At 45.2% G+C, this 23,960-nt stretch overlaps 1 protein-coding gene across 3 annotated transcripts in view; it reads right to left on the bottom strand.

The window, feature by feature from the left end:
* Nucleotides 1–23,960, bottom strand: part of PAK5 (p21 (RAC1) activated kinase 5) — a 91,446-nt gene that overhangs the window by 15,428 nt on the left and 52,058 nt on the right. For all 3 annotated transcript variants that reach the window (XM_076335115.1, XM_076335113.1, XM_076335114.1), the window contains one exon: nucleotides 2,166–2,963. In XM_076335115.1, coding sequence (XP_076191230.1) covers nucleotides 2,166–2,963 — 798 coding nt within the window. The remainder of the gene's footprint in view (nucleotides 1–2,165; nucleotides 2,964–23,960) is intronic.

Here is a 23,960-nt window from a genome sequence, read left to right as displayed (position 1 = left end):
TAATACCTCTGAAATCACTGATGATGAAACAGGGTAGACATTGGATTTATCTGACATCTATCACCCGCAACTAATACTGACGTAAGTCTGCTCTTCACATTTACAAGCCAAAATGAACATCTTTGTTAAACACATTTTGAAGCCATACATTTGTGCCTGCAGACTTTTTCACTGCTTACTTTTTTTCTCCCTTTTAATTATACTTTAAATCCAATCTCATTTGTAAAATATCTGATTCGAGACCTGATTCCCATTTAGTAAGCCCATTTGATGAACCATTCTCTTACTAATGCCTCCTCGAAAAGAAGACTCTTCAGCAATCATCCGAGACAAGAAACGGCTATTCACTTCCAGGAGCTGTGGACGGGTTTGGGAATTGAAACTGCTGCATTTAACAGTGAATCATCAAGTTTCAATACACCAGGGCTGTAGGAGTGTTTTTGATGCTCTGAGGAGAGGAACAGCTCACAATGAGTCTTGCACAGAGGCATCTTTTTTTTTTTAATAAAAGTTGCTACTGCATTTTAATGGGATATTTTTCAAAGTGGCTGGAGTTCTTTGAGTCCTGTAAAATACACCTCTGTCTTCTGCCCTATTGAATGCTGTAACACTGGCAGGAGCAGGCACAAGAGACCCTATGAATTACTGGATTCGTCCTTCTCCTTTCTAAACCCTGACAAAATGATTGCTTTAAATGAAGGAAATGGAGATAGCCCATCCCAGGCTTTCCTCAAAACTTCCAGAACCCATATTTAACGCCACACACTTGCACGCAGTTTAACTACCCGCACGCATCCCTCCCACCACACCCCGAGCTCAGGAAAGGCATGCAAAGAGACCTGGTAACTTTTCTACTCCCCCACCGTTTATCCTCAACCTCCGAAGCCCAGCTCTGTGCTTTAATGCAATGTGGAATAAAAACGCATCGCTCTCCCTTTACCACGGGGCGCTGGTTGTAACCCTGCACCCCAGGGATCAGCAAAGCAGCCAAAACCTGAGCAAGCAAGACACAGGCACGCCTCCGGCATAGGGCTATCGTGGATTTGCTGAGACCTCGGACTTCTTCTGGGTCTGCAGCTGGACAGGACCACGTTCTCAGTGCACAGAGCCAGTAAGAAAATGCACCGTTCACATCATCATTAAACAGCAGAGTGGATCTCACCACCGGACAAGCTACCTACCTCAGCACATTTGGTAAGTCACGGCAACCCGAGACTGTTTCAGCCCTAGAAAAATGAGCTACCATCTCGGCGCCCATTGCTAGGGTAACTCGGTAACGTTCAATGCAATCTACACTGAAGAAAAACATATCTTGCGGAATATTAGATGTCGAAGCAGGTCATCATCGTAGCTATGTGACTAGACATGTAAGAAAAGCGTTATTCTCCTAACTGAACAAATAGTTACAGCAAACTATTGCAAGTAGGGTAGGACAGCTTGTACGGGTAATATTCCTCACATGACTTAGAAAAGGCAGAGCAGGCCACAAATTTGTGCAGAGGAGCTGCTTGTAGATATCATGGTTGAAATGCTTTTTTGCCCCTTAACCCATTTTTTTTTAACTACATCTAAAATGTCTTGGGTGAGATAAGCTGCTTTGATTTAATTTCACTGCTTAAAAACAAAGCAGAGAGGGGTGAACCCCTACTCTCATTAGCGGCAAAGGGTTAATAAACCTTGTAATATAAATATAGCATAAATACAATATAAATATTAAAACACCAAGGTTTCAGCCTTGCACAGTAACAATTCAAATACAAAAGTATCTGATATACAAACCGGACCAGCTTCTCACCCCCGGCCGAGATCTGCACAGGCGTATGAACTCCTAATGCTACAAAACTGCCAAAGAACTTGGGGTTATTGGGAATCCTAAGTAAAACCCCCAGAAGCTGGGCATCTCCAAACCTGCCTTTGAATAAATATCTTAAACCCACTGGTCCCTGACATCCATTTTCAGATACCCGAGTAAAGCGGGTGGGTTTTCACACCCGCCAAGCGGCAGCCGCGCAGCTCCCGGGGACGTTACCGGCCACGTTCAGCATCGCGTGCCCAAGCATGGCTCCTTGCCCTTAATTTTTTGCACACGCTTAATTTTTTGCGCTCCCGTTTCGGAGAGGTTGATCCCTGCCCTCGCAGCACTGTCACCAGGGATGTCACGTTACCTTGGGGATGCCTGCTGCGGTTTCGGACAAGCGGGGGTAGGTGTAGGAGCTGTAGGAGTGTCCTTGCTGGTGCGCTTTAAAAGCGCTTGCTCCGTAGGGCATGGCCGGCTCCTGCAGACCGGAGCCTGACCTGGACCTCTGCCTCATCGCTGGCTGAGGGCTCGCTGGGTCCACGTAGGATGACTTCGGCCTTTTGTCATAGTCGTCCTTGCCCAGGCCATGTCCCCAGTCGCTGTCGCTGTACTCCAACCTCTCCTTGGGGCACTCGCTCTGCACTGACGCTCGGGACGAGGCGTAACGAAAGGGATCTCGATAGTCCAGGGAGGATCCACTGGGGATCCGCTGATACTCCAGCTTTAGGCCGCCGTATTCCAGCGGTTTGGGCTTTGTCTCCAGGTGTGCATGGTAATCTGGGAGGAACCTGGAGAGGTCTGACTGCAGGGGCGTCACTTCCGAATAATAGATGTCCTGGGAAGTCACCTTCATCATGTGCCCGTTCTGCTTGGCGGCACAGCTCCCTTTGTAGTACCTGTCTAACTCTTCCCCGTAAAGAGTCTTGTCTCGATATTTTTCCACGACATAGTCTGTTGTAGTGTCTGACTCACTGGAGTACTGGGAATACGTGATATAACCGTTTTCCTCCTGGTGCCTCGGCACATGGTTTGCATTTCCTTGGTGGTGCGTGGGAGGACTTTCCTTCCGCAGGGAATTGGATCGTGTCACCGAGATATTGTCAAACTCTTCCAGCAGGCCGTTGATTGAAGTATCCTTTCGAGGCTTATTTCCTCTAACAATAGTCTGGGAATAAAAAATTGCTTTGATTAAATACTGATTTTTGTTTAATAGCTGACCAAGAAAACCACCGAAAAGAAAAAAAGTCTATGATTCACCCAGAAATACCCGTAGCGATGTATTATATTCTTCAGTCACATACCTCAGAATAAGCTGTTGCTAGAAAAAAAAATTCTCAATAAATACTTACAATAGGACATGCAGAAATGAATAAACAAAGAGGGTTTAAATTCAGTGTACATCATAAGCTGAGATTTGGCATGCAACCCCAAGACACTCTTAAAAGGCCCAGTTTAAGAGGTGGGTGTTCAGCAGCCAACAGCAACCACGACTTATTTTTTGTTATTATTCAGTTGTCTACATGAAGCCAAACTGGTGGGCTGAATCTGATTTACAGGGTATGGATAAGCTAAATGAAAATTGTTCAGCGGTCACTTCTACATGTTATTTTAACCAACTGTTGGAATGGAAAGTAGTGTACAGTTTAGTAGGCACTGGGTTTGTTTTTTTACAAAACGGTATGTTCCTGGGTAGCAGAATTACCACTGGGGATTGCCTCTTCGTTAACTTAGGATAAGAGACACTTGGGGAAGAGGGGAAAAATACTTAACCACATCTCCTTCTTACAATACACAGCATCCAGCAAGCTGCTGTGTACTCCATGGCTTCAGGACATCCACATCACAGATGCCATGTGGTGGCCCTGTTTATGTCCTAATATTGCAAAGTCCTCTATAGATCCCCCAGCCATGGATGACGAGTGTGTAGGAGCACCGCAGACATGAATTTGCTCCCATTGACTGCCTACAATCCTACTCCTTTCTGCCCAAAACACTGGTGCCCCTGGTAGGATGGGAGGCGAGTAGTGCTTGGTTCAATCCTTCAAGAAAGATTGACTATTTTTAGCTAGTACCATCTGAAGACTGTAACACGTGGTTGCATCCATTTTTCAGCAGTTGACTCCCATTGAGCGCCGCTTCACATTTATGAACACCCCACAAGGATAAGATGTACAGATTAAGGGCCAGGGCCATAAATCAGTGCAGCTCTACTGAAAACACATTTGCTTTGCTGATTCGCTTCGGCTAAATATCTACGGCTGTATCTTATTTAACTTGCCCGGTTTTTAACCAGTCACTGTGGCCACCCCAAGGAGACGTCTCTCTGTGAGCTGCAGCCTGCCTATGTTGCACGCCAACTGTGGCGTATCAGACACCGACCATGGCGTGTTGGATGCCGACCATGGTGTCCAGCCTGGCAACTGGCCCTACATTCATTGCAACGTTGACAGAGGAGGCTCTGCTCTAGGCACGGTGAGGCTGCTCAACCCCTGCTCGAAAGCACGCAGGGGCTCAAACTTTGTCAAAATATGCATTTCATCACTCATAAAATCACTTTTTCACAAAATGAACAGCAATGTACTTCTCTGTTATTCAGCAAAAGGCAGCTGAGAAAAGCCGGGCTACAAGCAAAGCAGGCCTGACCTCATACTGATCCCTGCTCTGATTTATGTCTGTAATTACTTGCCTAGTTTGCTATTTTGAAGCTAGTGATACCAAAACAATAGGACAGCAAAAATAAGGGACAGCAAATAGATCACTCCTTTCGCCTCCAAAGCCATTCAGCAAGACGAGAGGGATCGGTTTCATTCAGCTACAGCCTCTTTGGCAGGATGACTGCGCGATCATTCATATTTAATTATCACATAATAAACCAGCCACGTTCAACAATGAAACGCTTATAATTGAAAACAAGATTGAAATACCCAACTGCCACCCTGCTTCCCCTGTGCAAACGCATGCCGAGGAGTAAAATGCCAATTTAATACTCTCCACGGGACTGGCCTTCACAAAGGAGAGGTTTCGTGGAGCAACCTGCGTTGTGCCTGCACAAAAGGACCTCGGAGCCGGAGGGAGCCCCTGGGAGCAGAGTGGCCTCTTCGGTTATCGGAAAGAGGAGTTTTCCCTCTGCTCCTCCAAGCAGATGCTCTCTGGAAGCAGGATTTTTAGATACCTTCAGAAGGAAGATTTAGAAGAATGCGGTTGAGGATTTATGTGTTAGGGAATTCCTTGGTGACAAACCCCTGCAGTTTAGGGATTTTCTGCAGACAGGTGCATGCTTGGGAGCCACCTTTTTGATTATGAGGATTTAAAAAAAGTACCAATAGTAAAATGGTCTTGTAGGAAACTCCGATTTTCCAAAAAAAGCATTTGCCACCGAAGCCCCAGTCTGGTGAAGCAGTCTTGGTTAGCTCTGGGACCTCAGTGCTGTCTCACCCCGACTGATGAAGTTAAGGGGATTAAGAACTAAACCCCTTTTGTTTCCTCCCAGCACTTTGAGGACGATCACTGGCAAACACTGACTTGCAAGGGTGATGGCTGTAATTCCTATTTGCTTCAGGTTCCTCTCCACGAGTAAATTAAAAGGGCCAGTGCAAAGGGAGGATAAAACTTAACTACCTCAGAGGCACATTTCCTACAGAATAGTCCGTGCTTTATTACTATTAATAGCAATTATTAATATTATCAATTATTATAATTATTTATTATTAATAACAACATCAATATTTCTATTTGCTTTGGCTTGTTTTTAAATTTAGCACTTCCCTTATGTGAAAGGACATACATCTTGGTGAGATGCCCCTCTGGCTAAATCAGGCAGCCTACACCAGCTTGATTTTTTCCAAGGAAACATCTAGCGTTACTCCTATCAAAAGAACAGTAGTGTCCATAGAGCAGATAGTTTAGGAAGTGTCTCACTGAGACCCTGTGAAATACGCTATACTGTCAAGTATCTTGCTATCTGAACAGAACTTAAGATGTTTATACACAAATCTGAAATACAATGGGTGGCTCCCTGGTGGGCAGAACAATTTACTAGGCTTAAAAACCAAATTAATACCCCAAAGCAGGTATCATTCTGTAAGAGTAATAAGAACAATTGCTCTGTAAGGATGCCCACAGAGCATCAAAAATTAAAAAATAAAATCAAAGAAGATGTTATAAAGAATGAAGCGTATGTTGTGCCACATTAACCTGTCCTGAGGTCATTTACTACATAGAAAGCGTGTGCCGGGCGCTCGCCAGTACCCGCAGCTTCCCTGGGAAGCGCAGTATTTGCGGAAAGAAGCCAGAGACTGAGAACTGCCATAACCATGGCCCAAATTCCCAAACCTGAAAGCCTAATGTTAGCACCAGGGCCAGAAGTACCCAGGTCCAAAGGTTATGACTTCAGTGGAAAGACGGAATTGCTGATGTGGGGGTCTCGGTTTGGAAATGTAGACTCCGGTTACTGCATCACCAGGCTGTGCGTTGCATCGGCGAGCAGAAGGAAAAACCTCCTGGGACTGAAATACAACGGCAGGAATCACAAAAGATGGGAAATTCTAGCTCTAACTTAAAAAGCAAAACAAAAACCTTGAAAGAAAACGTAATAGGAAAAGGCTACTCGAAAGTGATATAAACACAGTTATCCTGGTAATTAGTTTAATAGGAACTAGACTAGTTTTTGCAATTTTAAAGGCTTTATAAACTGAAAAAAACAACTCGTGTTTCCATATAAGGAGGGAATTTTATTTTTATATATATTCAGTATCTAGCTATATAGATTTTTTTCCTTATTTTTTTAACTACTTACTGGTCTCCAAATTTTTTAACTTAAGGGATTTTCGAAGTTGCTGCAGGTGAAGTAGATAGTTAAAAGCAAAGCATTATTCGCGAAGGTTGATGGGCTAAGATTTCTCAGGCCTTTGTTTCTGTCTGCTGAGATCATGTAATGGAAGCCTGTACAACACCCCGGCACGCATGAAAAACAGAGACTGAGCCCTACCGTAGCTGCGGCTTTCACTGGGTTCACCACGGAAAGACGGGATTTGCTATAGTCAATATCCCATGTTTATTAAAGGACGTTTTTCAGCGCATTGTGCAATTTAGGAGGGATCAATGTTACAATAGGTGAAGGAGTGCCGGTGAATTTTATGCTACCGTTACCGTCATACATTAAAATCAATGGGGCGCAATCTCAGTGAATTAAAGCGTGGTACTCTGAAGCTGTAGCTCTCATTTCATTTCCATTGCTTTCTGGACAGGTTTGGCGTTTGCTCTGGAGCCCGGTGACAGTAGACATCCTTCATGGTGTTTCTATAGCGGTCTGTCCTCCGGTGATAAGCTATAATGGATCTGTCTGTAAGAAATGCTGTCTTGCTTTGTTTCCAAAAGGAGATGAAAAACAGCTTCTGTGCTCAAATACTGTATTAACCTTGACAATAATGAAGTGGGTAATTAACTGTTTTGCCCTAATATGACCTTGCGTTTATTGTCTCTAGAACTACTACACTTTACACACTCGTTAAGAATATATCATCCTTTGTCCTCCCAGACCTGTGTTTTCAGAAATCGATGAGGATTTAAAATCTCTCTAATGTGTAGGGTAAAAAACCAAAGGTCTCTTAAGGAAATGTCACCCTTATAAACAGCCAATCTAAACTCTGATTTTGCTTCTAGCTAGCGTATCCCCTCATTTGCATTATACATAAACTAAAAGCACAGCCTATGCATAATTTAAGAAAAGGTGCATAAAGCACACCTGGTCGAAGTAATCTAAGTGTAAGTGATGGACATGTCGGTAATTTATTTTCTTGTGTTGCAAGGCATTCGAAGTATTTGAAGCTGTGTTCGTGACACCACATCTTACTCCTTGGCATGAGCAAATGTGAACAGCACTACACTGGGGAGAAAAACTGCTCCTTGTCATCACGTCAGAAGGAAAACTCCAGCTTTCCCTGGAAGTAACAGAGTTTTATAGCTGCAGCCAAGGGTGTAAGAGGTGTCAGGGGTCTGCAGTTGATCTAGTCTCACCAGGAGAAGAGGCTGTGAGATCTCAGACTAAGCAGAATCCTTAGAGGAGCTCAAAATAGCTGGAGATCCTCAAAACTCCTGGAGACAACCGCAAACGTGCAGCAAAAACCTGCTTTTTCCAGCAGTCTGGGGCCAATATGAGGTGGGCTCCTTTCCCTTGTAAGGCTAAATTTTAAGTCTGAGCTGCCATCTTGAGAGCTGACACAAGGACCAGGTTCAAAGGGAAAGATGGGAGATGAGAGATAAAGACCTGCCCATGGTCTCCAATGGCTGAGTTTACGCGGATGAGTAAATATGCTGCCAGGGAGAAAAACTGATGGCAGCTGAAAGCCTAGCAACTGGGGAGCTCAGCTAGGATCCAGGACAGCTGTTTTCAAGTAGGCCAGCCCACTGTTTCACTTAAGGTTTTTCTCCATTGAATAATCACTTGAGGATGAGTTCTAACCTCTGAGTTGCCTTTCCAAATGACGGTGTTGGAGCTATCCTTGTAATCCTACTGCGCTCCAGTGAATGCTTAATTACACCTGAATGGGGAAGCTTCATGAGAAAGGACCGAAAAACATTTCTGTACCTCCATCCCCTCTTCCCCCCCATTTGATGATGGCATCATGGCAGGTTGTGCTTCCCATGCTCACGGCAGAAGTGCCAAACCAATGCTGCATTGCCATCTGCAGGAGACGAGCTTGTGCGTCAGCCTTAGACATTAGATAAAAGACCGTGTTTAAAAGAAAGCACCCGAGCCCTGCCTATTTTTTAGACAAAAGGAGTTTGGAGACAGAATTAAGGGTTGGGTCTGTGCTGAAGTCACATCCCTCTCCTCTGCATTTCTTCGCACCTAAGGTAGGTGCAAGTGTCTTGGGGAACTCATTCGTACATTGCGCTTCCCAAAAGTCCCAGGGTTAGGAAGTTGGCGACTTGTCCCCTAGGTCTTGGCGCGGTGGCCTTAGCGTTGGGTGACCTCTCCATGCAGCCGGCAGACCTGCTCCTCACCAGTAGCCACCCCAGGGCCTTCTCCCTTCGGGTGCCATCTGCTCCCACCACCGGTGCAGGGTCCTCTTCATAACCACGTCTATGCTATGTCTGTACGGTTGTACCGCGAGGGAGGTAACTGGATATATTTGCTGCTTTGAACTCCGAGACCCGCATCATGCCAAAACCCAGCTTCCGGCTGTGGGACCACCAAACTTCATCCTGAGACAGAACTGGAGATGATACAAATTGTGCAAGTTAGAAATAAGTGCTGCATTTGGGCAGCTGTCTCCTGACCTCGGCAGGCAATGTGCAGATACAGCCAGACAGACGGACGGGCCGGCACCAGTGCCCCGCACCAACCAAACACCTCATTTCCCCATGGTAATACAAAACGTTAACCTAAGCACGAAATTTAGGGCGCTTGTGCCATACAGCATTACCCTGGAAACATGCCTTTTGCAACAGAAATTCATCAGATACGTGGCGAGAAACAGTGCTGGACGGGAAGAGATGTCGTTTATTACTCTGCGCCCTCCAGTAGTGTCCTACGGGATCTGCTCCAGTTTTGATCTACAGCTTGTCTACAAAATGGCTATTACTCAGTTCATCACAAGGAATATACAACAGACAGGACAGTATGTCAGAACATTTCTTCCTGAAGCCTGTCATTTAGAGGTTGGTTTACACCTGGAAGCCTCAGAGTTTATATAATTTCTGTTATTAATTCCTTCCCAATGCTATATATTCTCATTCTCCCCATAAAAATAATAATAAAAAAAATTAATTGTTTCTGGTATCCCACAGTTCCCTCCTAGGGGAAGGAGTTCTGCAACTTTCACCGGTGTTGGACGCCTCAGCTGGGCGAGGAGGTACAGGTCTCCGCTCCCTGGACCAACAATGCACTTTACACCATAGAGTCACTTGGCAAAACCAGGAGCATGAGACCGTGTCACCTGCCCATGGCCGTGAAGTGTCTAAGCTCGCGAGCCATGATCCTGTCTCATGAATTTCTCTAATCCCTTTCTAGAAGATCCAGAAATTCCTGTTTGGCACAGCTCTTAGACAGGACCTTTCCCAAGCACAGGAGAAAAATAGAAAAGAAACCCCCCAAAGTAAAACTCAGCCAAGTCCACCTCCGTGGTTTTGCTAGCTGGGAGGGCAGAAGCCCCCAGACATGAGCCCAAGGGTGCTGCAGGATGTGCCATGTCTGGGATGTGCTCATCACCAGAGCTGACTCAGCATCACTGAATATGAAAAAGCAGGTTTTACTCTGTCCACCCACTATCATTCAACAAGTTTTTCACCTCCCAGTGGAAGCTAATAGCAGCAGGGCATTCAGTTTCTTTTTTGTGTTACGACAGAAGAGGCAACTGATACCCGTACCGACACCTTGCCGCAGGTAACACTGAGCTTTCCAAGGGGAGAAGGTCAGTGCGGGTAACATCAGTTCAGAAATACCTCCCTCAGAGAGGCTGATCTACCTCTTCCGTATGAAGTCCCCCACCGCCATTTCCTTAATATCGGACTAGAGATGCTGAGCTTGGGGGAGCACAATGCTGGGCTATCCAACGGTTGTGGTACTCCATGACTGTGCCCTTGTTTCTCTACCAAATTCAGTGGAGTAAAAAAATAAATCATTCTCACAATTTCTCCTTTGGAGGAGGGATGGGTCCCAGAGACTCCTTCCCGTGCATCCACCTGTACAAAAATATCTACCGCTGCTTCTGCAAGTGCTACCTGACAAAACACCGCGGCTGCCCTGGGCTGAGCTCTGCAGCGCGTTTCGGTGGGGCTTGTCCATAGGGGCTGGACTGAACAGGTCAGATGAGCCGTCGTCGTCAGGTTCCTGCTGCTGCAAACCAGCTACGCGGCGACCCCTGAAATACGCCCATCTACACTGCAGTCACTGCACAGCAGAGAGCTGAGCGTGGTAATACGCAGCCTTCAGGTGCGTACGTCCAATACTATCACATCGATCAACCTGATACTGGCAACAGCACAGGATAGGAGAGAAGCTGGGAAGATGTTGGCATGGCCACCTGTTAATTATTGAAAGATGCAGATGATGATGATGATGATGGTGATCTACATAGATGATGTAGAAATGAAATTTACTCAGCCTGAAAAATATATATTACTCAATGGATCGAAATAAAGGTAGAGCTAAAGGTTTGAGAGAAGTGTAATATGCTTAACAACAGCACTAGTGCCAGCCGTTTAAAATTCTTCAAAAGTAAAATGATGGAAAACTATAAAAAAAGGCTAACCAAAATGGCACTGTGTAATTTGTCACCCTTCACAGCAGTTTTAAAAGTTAGTTGCCATAACAACAAGAGCAACATTTCATTATAATCACATGCACCGGTAATTCTTTTGACATTTTAAAATATAGTAACTTTAACAAAACATTTAGTTTTAAAATTCCACTGAAATATCTACATTCTAGTAACTTTTCCTTCTTTTAACTACACAAACATGGTTATTATAAGTCATTTGAAATACTGTTACAGAATATTAAATGTCAAAAATAATTATTCTTGGTCTACTTAAAACACATCAGGTACGTGCAATTTTATATGTAATATGTATACACAGAACTCTCAGACACACAACAAATGAGAGTGAAATGTGACTTAAAAGTTTTAGTTTGAGTGAGAAAGTTAGTGTACTTATTACTGATGAGTTATACAAGCACTTCACCGGGAGAGGACTGGAGAAATCTCAAAACCACAGAACTTCTATTTCATAGGACTTAGGACACTTCAAAATTTTCTTTTATCCCAAGAGGGAATGAAAAAGCAAAATGTCCCACAAGATTAAATTCCTCAAAAACATTAACTGCGGGAATTTTAACTGTCCTCTTAAGAGTGCTGCATTTTCCTAAGGCTGATGGCAATCGTTTCAGCACGACAGCGCACAGAGTGGACCTGCTAAGCCAAAAAGCTGTATCAAACCACACCAAAGACTGTAGGTTTTTGGCCACATTTTGTATCAAATCCGTCCATCAATGTCAAACTTTCCTATTTTGCCAAATTAACATCTTCTGGCAGGAAAAGAAAAAGATCGCTGACTCGGAAAGCACGTGGCCAGCCCTGCTGATGAACACCAGCAGGACCAGGTATCTTATTCTCCCCCTTTCAAAGCCGCATCATCTGCCAGTGCCTCTGTGCTAGTGGAATTTTCTTTTTTCCCCCCAAGGAAGCTGTAAAGCAAATTCAGTAAGATTCACTGAGGTACAGCTGTGGTCCAGCGACCGCTGGTGCGGTTTCTGCACCACGCAGCATCCCATGGCAGTTATGGGGGAACCCTGCAGCAGCGGCAACCCAGAGCTTTCCGACTGGGCTGACTTCAGAGGCAGCCAAAAATCACAAAGGAAAGTTGGGGACGTTTGGGCCAGACGACAGAAAGCCTTCCCTCCAAGAAAAACAACTCTGTTTTTTAGTCTTGTAACACCAAGGCAGCAGCAGACTGGAAATTCGTGACGCGTCACAGCTCCAGGACCAAAGTTTGCCGCAGGCAGGGTTGTGTGTGACTTGAACAGGTTTACGTCCAAATAAAAATGACAGAATTAAGGGCAGTTAATACAAAGTAATGAAGCTCCAGTGTCTCTAACTGGTACCTCAGAAATCTGGGCTTGGGAACTGGTTTGTGCCTGGATTACTGATGCGCTACGGGAGAGACATGGGAACGACACCTTCTGCACTACAGCTCTTCATCCTCAGCCACGATGCAGGTGCAGGGGACAGGAGATGAAGGAAGGGGTGGTGGCAATCCCGATGCCTCTTTCAGTTCTGGCATCACCACTTTCTAAGCAAAATGCATTGCAAAAATGCATCTTAAACCAGGTGTGAGCTGACTCTGCTGCCCATCGCTTTGAACCTGGTGCAAGCACTCACATCAGCAGAGAAACTGCAGGCAGGTGAGAGAACAAGAGGACCCTGCAGGGGCTTGGGGCTAGCCCAAATGGCTGTAGAGTTTTCTGAAGCCCTCTCTGCAGCCACAAGGCAATCGTCATCAACCTTAATGTTGTATCAGCCAGTTGTCCTTACATCTAATATTTGCAGCCTAGACTGTTATTTTTCTGGGTTTTTATGTGGGGGAGGTGTGAGGAAAATAAAAACCTACTTTTCTCAACAAAGGCACCAGAAATCGCAAGAATTAACACACACTCCCCACCACCTCCCCAAATACTTCAGCTTTGATAACCTACCACTACACTTCATGGGAGCCATGCGTCTCCCACGCAGTGCCAACGCCGAGGCACCCACCGACACTGCTTCTATGGTATGGAGTCAGTATTTTACATCTATCCGTGATTAGTGCTGGGAACTGGTGGGGCACAACATCGTGTGAGTCCTCCCAGGGCTGACACGCATTAAAAAAAACCCTCTTTCTACAATGAAGGCGCATGACACCATCGCAGACTTCATTCTAGGGGCCAGAAACGTGTTGGTGTGGGATTTTCACGGTGAGAGGAGACCCGCGGTAGAGTGGGTGGTGTAAAAGACAGTGCCCCATCATTTCAGCCTCACTCACCACCCCGTACGTTTATTTTAACGACCACCGTGCTACAGGGGTACTGACTGCCGCCACGGAGAATGCAGTTTGCTCTCGACCAACAATGCCAATTAAAAAAGCCTGAAGAGAGGGACAGTCTGTAATTCATGAAGTCGCACCGCAGCATAAACTGTCTCTGTAGCTCAGATGACATTTCCCCAGATGAGGTTCCCCTCGTGCCCTAAAGATGTCCATTAACAAATGCAAGGTTGATGGAGCATTAACCCAATTAATGATCCCGGCACTTTTTTCTCAGTGAAAGATTTCTGGCTGCAGCTTGATTGAACTTTCTGAAATACTTAAGTAAATTCCAGTGTGATAAAATTTTACGCTAGGGAAGTAATTGCCTTCATCTGACAGCTCTGGCAGTGGGGCGCTTGCTTAGGAGGGCAGGGGCTCTTGGGTCACTCCGCTGCAGTCACGGTCCTCTCCCTGCTTTTAATTAAAATGAGGACTTTGACAGTCTGATAATTTAGAAGAAACAATTTAAACTGCATTAATTTCTGCTGTGATTTACCACAGTGAAGGAGGTTTTATATACGGCAGATGCTTGAAGACAAAGTCAACAGTTCTGTTTCAGAGCATATGGAGGCCAGCTCGAGAAGCTCCTTGTGCTCTGCAAGCCACGGTGCAGGGTTGTGTATTACCTTCCCACTTCATAAATCATCAGGCGAAGGCAGCGAGCAGAAGAAGACGCTGATGAGTGCCTCTGTCCCAAGCGCCGTGCAGCAGGCGTTTCGCAGATCGATGGGGCTCATCTCCCACGAACCCAGCAAAGTACCACTCAGGGTCGAGACAGTCACTGCAGTCACAGCCCTGCGTATTTGGGATAAAAACGCCGAGGAAGAACGGGATGATGTGTGCGGTGCACTGGCCACGCTAGCAGGGAAGGGACCGTCAAGGCACAGCAGGAGAAATTACCCTGCAGCCGGTGCTGTGACGAAAAATGCCTCAGTCCCATGGCCTTAAAAACAGTGAGAAAGTTTCAAGGTACTTCACTAAAATTGTGCGCTCTTGGCCACACACATGTAAGGTGTGCTTTTTAACCTGACTGATGTCTCTGAGTGTTACGGGCTCCTTCATCTTCTGAAACCTCACTGAGATTTCAGAGTGATTTCAGAGAATTTAGGAATTTGTATTAGCAAAATAAAAATACAAAATAATTTCATATGTATTGTAAACTGCAGTATTCTTTCTTCCAAGGAAGTATATTAGTTTTCCTTTTCAAGGACAGCTATTGAATGGGAAGTGCAGCAATGGCAATGCCCTAAGTAAGTGGTACTAACTTCCTCTGAGTGATTTTCACCTGCAAACGTGGACAGAGAGCAAAGAGTGCCCCTGTGCAGAAATCTAATGGTTAAGGCAAATTTATAAGGCAGGTGAGAGGAAAGACATGAGGAGCTTCCTGAGCTGATGTTTTACCTATTCACTCTTGTAAACGAGAAGTGCAAATCAAACACCTTCTCGACGGGAACAAACCGAGGCAGAAGATTTCAGGGGATGCTCCGCAGCAGGGTAACTTGCAGGGGCGATGCCCGGCACAGCACCACAATATCTCATTTACAAGAAACTGCTGAAACATTTCTAGGGTAATCTCGATTTGATTTGATTTGCTGGGCTGCGCCGCCACCAAGTGCACTCTGTCTCCAGTGGCAGATTGGTCCTGACATGCTTAATAAATTAATCTGCCTGACAAAGTGCTGCTCCCTTCCCTTCCTCCAACCCCCCCGGACAACACGGAAAGTCGGGAAGAAGGAGAAAGGCTGTGCAGCCACTGCTGCTAAGAGAGAAATGGGGCTGCTCCACCTGGCCCGGGGTGTGGGGTGGGGGTCAGACCCGATCTCCTGCCCCACAGCATTTTCCCTGGATTGTTCATAAAAGCCGGCGTGTTTAAACCAGTTTTCTATGCCTATATATCCCAAGTCTCCTGGAAAGTGCTACTTCATATGGAAGCGTAAGTCTTAGCAGTAAGCATCTTCACTTGCGCTGTGCTCGGTGGCAATTATTAAATGCAAACTAGGACACAGATAGCAATTACTGTTTTGTTCAGACTACAAAACTGGAAAATTCAATAAAATTCAATCTTTGCTATTCTTTCAACTGTGTGATCCTGATAGCTAACTAAAGCCTGTTAGATCTGATCTTGGCAATTAAAAAGCAGAAATGCTCATCCTAAATACTTCTGTTCACTTTTCTCTCTCCAAAGAAAGACCTGTATCTGAAATACCCTTTTTTTTTTTTCTGGCCCGCACAGTTCATCCCACAGACAACAGAAAAGGCATTTAAAAGTCTCTGCAGGCAAGTCAGCGTTGTTCCCCCGTAATACACAGCACTTGTCTAGTGTAATTGGATCCTGTGTGAAGGGGAAGACAAGAAAGAGCAGCAAAGCACTTTCAAATTCCTAGAGAGCCACCAAAGCCCAGATCTAATCATGTCAGAGCAGGAGATTAAAAAAAACACATTTACACCTGGAGCTTTGGCTCCACAGGTAAGTGAGCTGCTTGGCAACGTTATTTTCCCCCGATCCTAGTACTCTTTTTGAGCTAAACTCTGCTGGGATTGAAAAAACTTGGCTGTTTGGTTATAATATAGAATATAATTTAATGGGACTATAACCAGTACGGTTTCTGTTCTGGACTACAGTGGACCAAAACAAGTTCATTAGTAGATCTAGGAACAAATATATCATGGAGATGTGCAGAATGTGTAGTTACTGAATGATTATTATCATTGCATGGTTAAATGGAAATGGAAGTAGCAAACACTGCCCGAGTGCCGATGTGGAGTGCAAATGCCGCGTGACCAATTTTATATGGAAACCCCCTCCACAGACCTGTTACGAAGTGGGCTAAAACGTCTACCTTGAACAAATGCCATCAGGATGCCCAAGCAGATTTCTCATTACTTCTGCTGCCTGGGTCCGCTTTTGACATGCAGGGAGATGAATTTCCAGAGACTTCTTGCTGCCACCTAGTGTTCCCCACTGCAGGCCACCGATGAAATTTTCTAACATCAACGCAACTTTATATCTGAGGGACTTCAGCAGCACTATTGGAGGTTTGGCCAGTCCCTGGAAATAACAAATCTCCCGGGGTGTTTTACTCCATCAGCTTTCTCAGCCAAGCCAGGCGAGAGCTCTCTGGACTGTCTGACTGAAGCTTGGTAAAACACATTAAGCCTTTCTACGTGTTTACTGGGGAAAACACTTACTGCTTACGCTTTACCGTTTATTTTCTACGCTTTGCTCTGGGGGATCACTGCCATGGTACAGGAACCAGAAGGATCCTACCACCACAGCAGCCACCCCGAAGCACCACCTGCACCTGCCCAAAATCCTGCTTCTGGCCTCAGAGATCTTATGGGTCAACGCAGGGAAAGTTTTGGAGGCAAAAAGCTTGGCTAAACAAATGGGAAGGAAACAACAGCCATGTTAGCAGCAATGGAGCCAGAGCCCTCCACCTCCTGGCAGAAAGCTGGGAGCGTGGGTCATTTATCAGAGCAGGCAAGCAAGCAAGAGGAGTTACTGGAACAGTTTCCTATAGATTTGTCTTCAGGGACTAACTTCCACGTTAAAAAAAGAACCTGATTATGAGTGTCCTTGCTCAGGATCTAATTCCTGGCTCGCTTCAGGTTATACAGCGCTACCTGGGGAGTATTCCCAGTCTGGTATTCCCAGAGGAGACCAGATTCAATTTCTGAAACACTGACACTGAGAGTTTGCCCCTTTTATGCGTAGACCTACAGGTTAACGTGTTTCTTGAGCTCTAAAGCAGGCTAGTCTGCCTCAGCAGATGTAGACTGTGAACTCTGAATTTACTTTCAATCTTTACTCAGCATATTGCAGAGTTCTGCTTGCCCGTGTAAGCTCTCACTAATAAAACTAAAGCTTGCCTCCAACACTAACATTACTCCAACACTAACGTTACTTAAAATCACAATGCTGATGCAAACAGCATTTAAAAACGTTCTTTTACTAATTATGTTAGTGAAAACTACTTTTACCCACAGAAGTCTGTAATCTGTATTATTGTCTATTATTGCTGCAGACCCAGGTAAAGCAAATCCTCTCTTGTGTGAGCAGACCAATTTGAATCGATGATGTCAGCTGTTGCATGAACAAAGTTTACTCAGATGACGAAGGATTTCTGAACAACATCCTTAGATCTCCACCCTGCAGACAGCAACCTCCGACACTACTCCAGGGGAGAGCTCACTGAGCTCAGCAGGACTGTGCAGGTGTAGGTGCAAGCCTGCCTCCAAGTATCTGCAGGAGTAGGGTATTGGTAGCACAAGCTCCTTCGGGGTGTCAGGGACCTTTTAAACAAGGGATGTGATCAGCAGGTAACTGATTATCACCCCTCCAAGGCAGAGGAGCAAAATGATGCACTTAAAGCTTCAGTGCAGTGTTGAACTTGTCTGCACGGTCCGACGTGGACCAAAGCATCGTTTCCTACCCAGCGCTATCTGCATTAGCTAGAGGGACCACCGCTGAAAACCACAGATCTGTAGGCGTTACTCCTGGGTCATCTGAGCACATTTAAAGGATAGAAATAAGATGGAATGTGAAAAACTTGTTTTGCCACTTACAGTATTTATACTGTGTGGTGGGAGAGGTTTCTTTACTGGCAACCTCAGTGTTTCTCTGGGATGGCCAGGTCCTGCTTGTAAACCCTGACGCTGGTGTCTACAGTTCAGCTGCAGACAGACCCTCCAAACATACCTGGCTGAACCTGAGGGGTTGTTATGAGGGACAAATACCTTGGTCAGAAAAATTATGTGAATAATTGATTTTCTGGTTCATTAGCTGAACTGAAAAACCGAGGAACATTTTGTGTTTTGAGTCAATCTGAAATGATAATGATGCTGTTTTTTCTTCTCCAAATGAGGCTCTAGAAAAACAATTTCAAGTCAGGCTGGATGAAGCGCTTCAATAGCATTAAACGCAATAGTATGAAAATGAAAGAGCTGCTGCTAAAAAGCCAATCAGGAACTTTGCTGTTCAGAAAGCCAGAAACTCAAAACTATAAAGAAGAACTGAGAATGCACCAGTTAAAAGCACCATGGGAAGAGGTGCTTCCTTAGAATAGAACAGAACAGAACAGAACTATTTCAGTTGGAAGGGACCTACAATGATCATTTAGTCCAACTGCTTGACCAATTCAGGGCTGACCAAGTTAAAGCATGTTGTTAAGGGCATTGTCCAAATGCCTCTTAAACACTGACAGGCTCGGCTTCATTTTATGATGACTCTAGGCTGCCAGTGTGACACTGCAGCAAAAAAATCCGTGCACCAGTTAATGTACTTTTGACAGAGATGAAGATGTATTAATGGCACTGAATGTATGTGGATATGGGTACGGAGAAGACCTGAGGAGGGTACAAGGAAAGGAGAAACTAGTATTACTGGAGCAATAGCACTCCTCTCCCCTAACTTTTGTCCTCAGGCAGTTTTTCACCTCACCTGACCTCCCTGCCCAGGGTCCATCGGTGGAGAGGGATGGGCAGCTCCCGCCAGAAGACGAGTTGCTGTAACAGCCCTGCTCTGGGCTGCTTCCCAGGGCGCTTCACATCCAAGGCTGCTTTGACCTTTGAAACCAAAATATTTCAATATTTTCACAGAAAACCCTGAAACAAACAATTTCTGATCTCCAAAATGTATCCTCTTCCAGCTGACACTCTTTACAGTGAAACTGCATTTTCCATAAAACGAACTGCTCATCTGAAACATTTCTTCCTATTCTTTTATTCAGGCATTTTCTCTCTTGTCGAACTCAACTTCACAGGCAGCAGCAATATTCTTCTAAAGGACTTACGTAAAAACCTGTAATTTTCTGAAATCAGACAATCAGAAATAAAACCGAAACTTCCTCTGTACAATGGAGTACATATGAGAACATACTAACCTAGTGATATAAATTATAAAAAACTTCTGAGCTGTGTACTTCTTGCATTTATTCGTACTGTGGCTGATTTTTATTTGTACAGTGATAAGATTTCCTGCAAGATTACACAAAATTGGCAACTTGGCTCTTCTCACACCAAGCGAATGTCGCAGTAAGACACATCCATGGACACTAGGTGGCACATCTGTATTATACCTGTACAGGGGGGTACGGAGAGTAACTGAGGTAGTATTGTCACTTAAAAATGTGGTGAATCAAGTAGCCCTCAAGAGTGAAGCATTATCCCTTCGAAAGAAAAACCTTCTACTTAAAAATGTTGCTGCAGTTTGTTCTGGCACCGTGTAGCATCAAACACGTTCCTGTTTAGTGATCAAAATAAATTGAAAGTGGGGCTGTCCTTACAGGACAATTGCAAATCTGACCGTAATCACTCGTAGATGAAGATAATCACAGAAGAACTGAGGCTGGAAGGGACCTCTGCAGGTCATCCAGCCCAATCTCCCGCTCAGAGCAGGGCTAACGTCGAAGTCTGGTCAGGCTGCTCAGGGCATTGTCCATCAAATTTTGCCCTCTCCAAAGGCTGAGATCCCACAGCCCCCCCGGGCTGCTGTCCCGCTGCTCAACCACGCTTGCTGGCAAAACATTTTCCTTTCACCCAGAACTTCCTATGCTGCAAGGTCTTGGCTCTTGCCCTTTTTGGAGACGCCCCCTCCGCCTTCTCTCCTCCCGGCTGAGCATGCGCCAGGCCCAACGTGTGATTGCAAAGTGCATAATTAGGAAGCATGAGTTATTAAGCATGAATTTTCATGATGTGGTTACAAGGAAGGCCCACGAGATGTCAGCAGCCTTCCAGGTCCTGTCCCGGCAAGAGCAGTGCTGTGGGTCCACAGCATCCTGGTGGGATGGGAACCTATCTTCTTCAAGCAAGAACTTCAGGCTGTCCCACCTACAGAGGTACCACAGGAAGAATAAGCAAAAAGAAGGGGCTATCAAGAAGGAGAGGTAAAAATTTGGGAGGGTGAGGAAGAGAGGTGAAGACAACCACCGCTTTGTCCATCTGCCCCCGAGCAGCCGGCAAAGCCTTTGAACAGCTTTTTATTTCTAAATCCCCCTTTTCCTGGTCAGGCATTTCCCCTGCGCAATTCCACGCGGGAGGAGAGGGCTGGGGGTTACCTAATGAGAGTTGGACATTTCTGACTGCTCAAGACCCGACAAGGACCCCTGCTCGTCTCCTCTCTTTGAGGCCCTTGGCCACTCAGCACTGCTGTGCACGGCTCTGTGCAAATGCTCGGTGTCCTCCATCTAAGCAAGGAAAGCATGTAAATGTAGGAAAAAAAATGACACCTTAAACGAGGCTTGAATTTCATTGCTGGAAATACTTTAAGAGGCCAAATAGGATGGGGAAGAGAAATATCTGCTTTTCCTTCTGTCAACATGCACAGTAAACAGAAGCTTTGATTATTATGTCAGAGCTACTAAAAGGGCCACGACCAGTAACTAATTTTCCGATTACTTTCTCCCTGTGTAATAGAGAGGCTGAAATATAGCAGTAGAAGCTTAGAAAGGTTTTAAAGATTACAGTTTAACTCGCCAGTATCAGGGTCAATGTTTGAGAGGCAGAAGTGAGAAAAACTAAAACTAGTAAGACAAAACATATAGATTAGACCACTGAAACATGAGGATGAAAGAGAGAGAGAAAAGCCAGCGACCCTGTGGTCTGTCCCCTACAGAAATTCTCTGCCCTGCAACACTCACGCATTGCAGGACAACAGGTAAATGAACTGCCGCAAGTTAACGGCACAATTAATGTGCATCTCAAATTAATGCATATTTTGGCCCAGCCGTGGGGCATTCAAGGGCATTTTGGTGAAGTGATAGAAAGGACATTGTTTTCTCTACTTTTAAGGCAGCTAAATCTACAAGGCACAGAAGAGGCTCCTTCAATTTTGCCGACAATACAGCATCGATGTCAAGCTGAGGATCTCGGTCTGTCTTTGCTGGCTGAACACTGATCCCTCTGCATCGCCAAGCTGTGCTAATGCTCATCTTGGTGCATGTCAGATACCATGGGGCAGCGAAAGCCCTCATCCCCTTACACCCTGCATTTTCAAGGGAAGAAAATGGGGGAGAAAATTCAGGAAATATGTGAAATCCCACCACATGAGCATGGTTGGATTTATCGCAATGTGCTCAGGGGAGAAGGACATGCAGAAGTCCCAGCAGGAAGGATTCAGTCCTCTTGATGCCTCTATATATTTGGCCACCCAAATACTCACAGCCACCTACCTCCTTACTCAAGGACAAGCCCACCACTATGTCATCCTCCAGTTGGGTACCTTGATCTTGCTGATGGTGTGGATGGGTGAGACTACCCAAAGCATCAACAAAAGCAAAGCGATGGAGGCTTCACGCACGTACCAGCACAGACAACTGAAGAATAACCCCAGTGTGGTGTTTTTTCAGAAACAAATGGCATTTTTTCCTCCAGTAACTGACAGCAGCGAGGACGCTCAGCTGTTCGCTGCACTGGGAAACATGAGAAGGGATTTTAACCAGTCTTCAGTGCCATCCTGCTCCCACTGACAGCAGCAGACATTCAAGCATCTTAACGGAGCATCTTTACAAAGCCAATGCTAAGCTCTTTTGGCAAAAATCCCCAAAATAAGGGTTCTGGTGTTTGTTTTCCTAATATTTTGAGCAGAGGGGAGAAACCATGAAGAATGAGTTTTGCTGCCTAAGGACAATGCATTTGCTTAGTTATTGATTTGGAAGCTTTCCAAAAATCAAAGGGTGGCAACAAGTTAAAGCTCCTGCGTAGCGCAACGGTGATGACGGGCCAAGTGTATCATGGGCTGAGGGCAAGCACGCAAACCATGAGCTCCGGGTACACACGGGACAACTACAAAGTACTGAAGCAAGAGGACCGAGAGGCCTGGCATCAGGATCTCGGACTTCGTGAAGCCTATTTTAAGTACAGGAAGATACAGACAGTTCACATTTTTCATGCAGAGACGTTTTCAGTGAAAAATCAGCCTTTTTTCAAACCCCCCTGTCTCCACACCCCAAACCTATCAAGATCACTGTCGCTTTCTATTCTTCATGAAATCTTCTGCCGCGTTTTACTGACTTGTGTTAGCATCTGAAATACACAATACTCTGCTGGTATCTGGGTCACCCACACCGGTAAGGGGAATCCCATTATTGTCTCTCCTCGTACTTGAAATGAATGAATTTGTACAGTCAGCTCAGGTTTGGATTCAGACACTGATATTACCATGACAAGCCGCCGCCGCCTGCGTGCAAAAGCACTTTCATCCCAGCCAACGCAGAGGCAGGGCAATGACATCCCCCAGGATATTTGGGAGCCCAGGGCGCTGCCTCTTCGTCATCGCTGCTGCTGCCTTTGAATATAGATGGAGCAGTGAGAATATTTATCATTTATTGGTTTTACGCAAAGGGATACACTATGTACCATCAGATCCTACCTGCTTTGCAGACTGTGAAACAAGCAAACACCACTAACCGGGAAAGCTGCAAAACCTACAGAAGTCAAGAAAAAGTCTTTCCCTTCCCTCTGCTTCAGCTTTGGGTGCAGCCCAAAGCAAGCAAACACCAGTTCTGTCTCAAAAACAAGAAATCATGCTCTCAAAGTCTACCTCTGTGATCTGTGCTACTCTTCAGTCATGAAGGAGCACTTATTAGCAGGAACGCTTCTGCCTCAACCCATATGGGTAGTCAATACTGAAGTAATTAAACAGAGAATAAATTTAGGAGTGCAGAATAGCAGCGTCACAGAGCTGCTGTACGACCTGAAACCACGGCACGAACTAACTCTGGCCAAATGCCTCAGCCTGGCTTAATACTGTGACTCAGGACACAATTATGAATCCTCTTCTGCTACACTTCAGTGCATTCACAAGTGCGTTAATTAAACTATCAACTGCTGGGTGGAAAAGAAAAAAGTTGTAAACAATATTGAGATCCCAGAACCTTTGGTTCCTATCTTCACGAACTGCAAGTGTACTTTAAATCTTCAGTTCTCACTGAAGTCAGGAAATCCTCAGTTCCTAAATAACCTTTCAACAGAACTAAAGGTGCTGGTGCATGTGAGCATGTAAAAAAATTGTCTAAATTAAATGATTACGCTGAACTAGTTTAGCAATACTAAATATTCTTAGTTTTCAATTGGCCACAACTCAGTTTCTCTCCCTAAGTTAAGTTATATCAAAACAAGGCATGTTAATTCTCAATAAATATACACTAAAATGATATCTTGCAATGGAGTTAAAAGCAAATTCTCAGATGACAGTCAATGCCTCTTAGTCGCTATTAAAACTAACCTGTTTTTTCTAGCAGTATTATGGAGGCCCATTTCAATAGGCTGCAACTGAGTCTCGGATAGGGAAAGTAACTGGAAGGTGAAGGCACAATTTCTTGAACCCTTCAGTCTTAACCCCATTTCCTCATCTAACTATACCTTTGGAGCGATGGCATGCAATTAACTGCAATTTGGGTAATCTGCTTCCAAATTCACATCTTCCATCTATGCAGAAAACCCTTCCGGTGGGTCCCTCCGCAGACGGGCTTGTTTTGTGCTCAGCCCCACGGCCACTGCCGAGATGGGTACCAGGTTGCAGGCATGCTGTCCCCGGGACGCGCATCCTGGGCAGATGTCGTGGGATGCACGGCTGCATCAAGGACCACCATGGGCCAAG

Source organism: Aptenodytes patagonicus, chromosome 3 (assembly GCF_965638725.1).
Source record: "Aptenodytes patagonicus chromosome 3, bAptPat1.pri.cur, whole genome shotgun sequence".
Taxonomy (NCBI): domain Eukaryota; kingdom Metazoa; phylum Chordata; class Aves; order Sphenisciformes; family Spheniscidae; genus Aptenodytes; species Aptenodytes patagonicus.
Note: the sequence above shows the minus strand (reverse complement) of the source record. Positions and strands in the feature narration are given on the sequence as shown.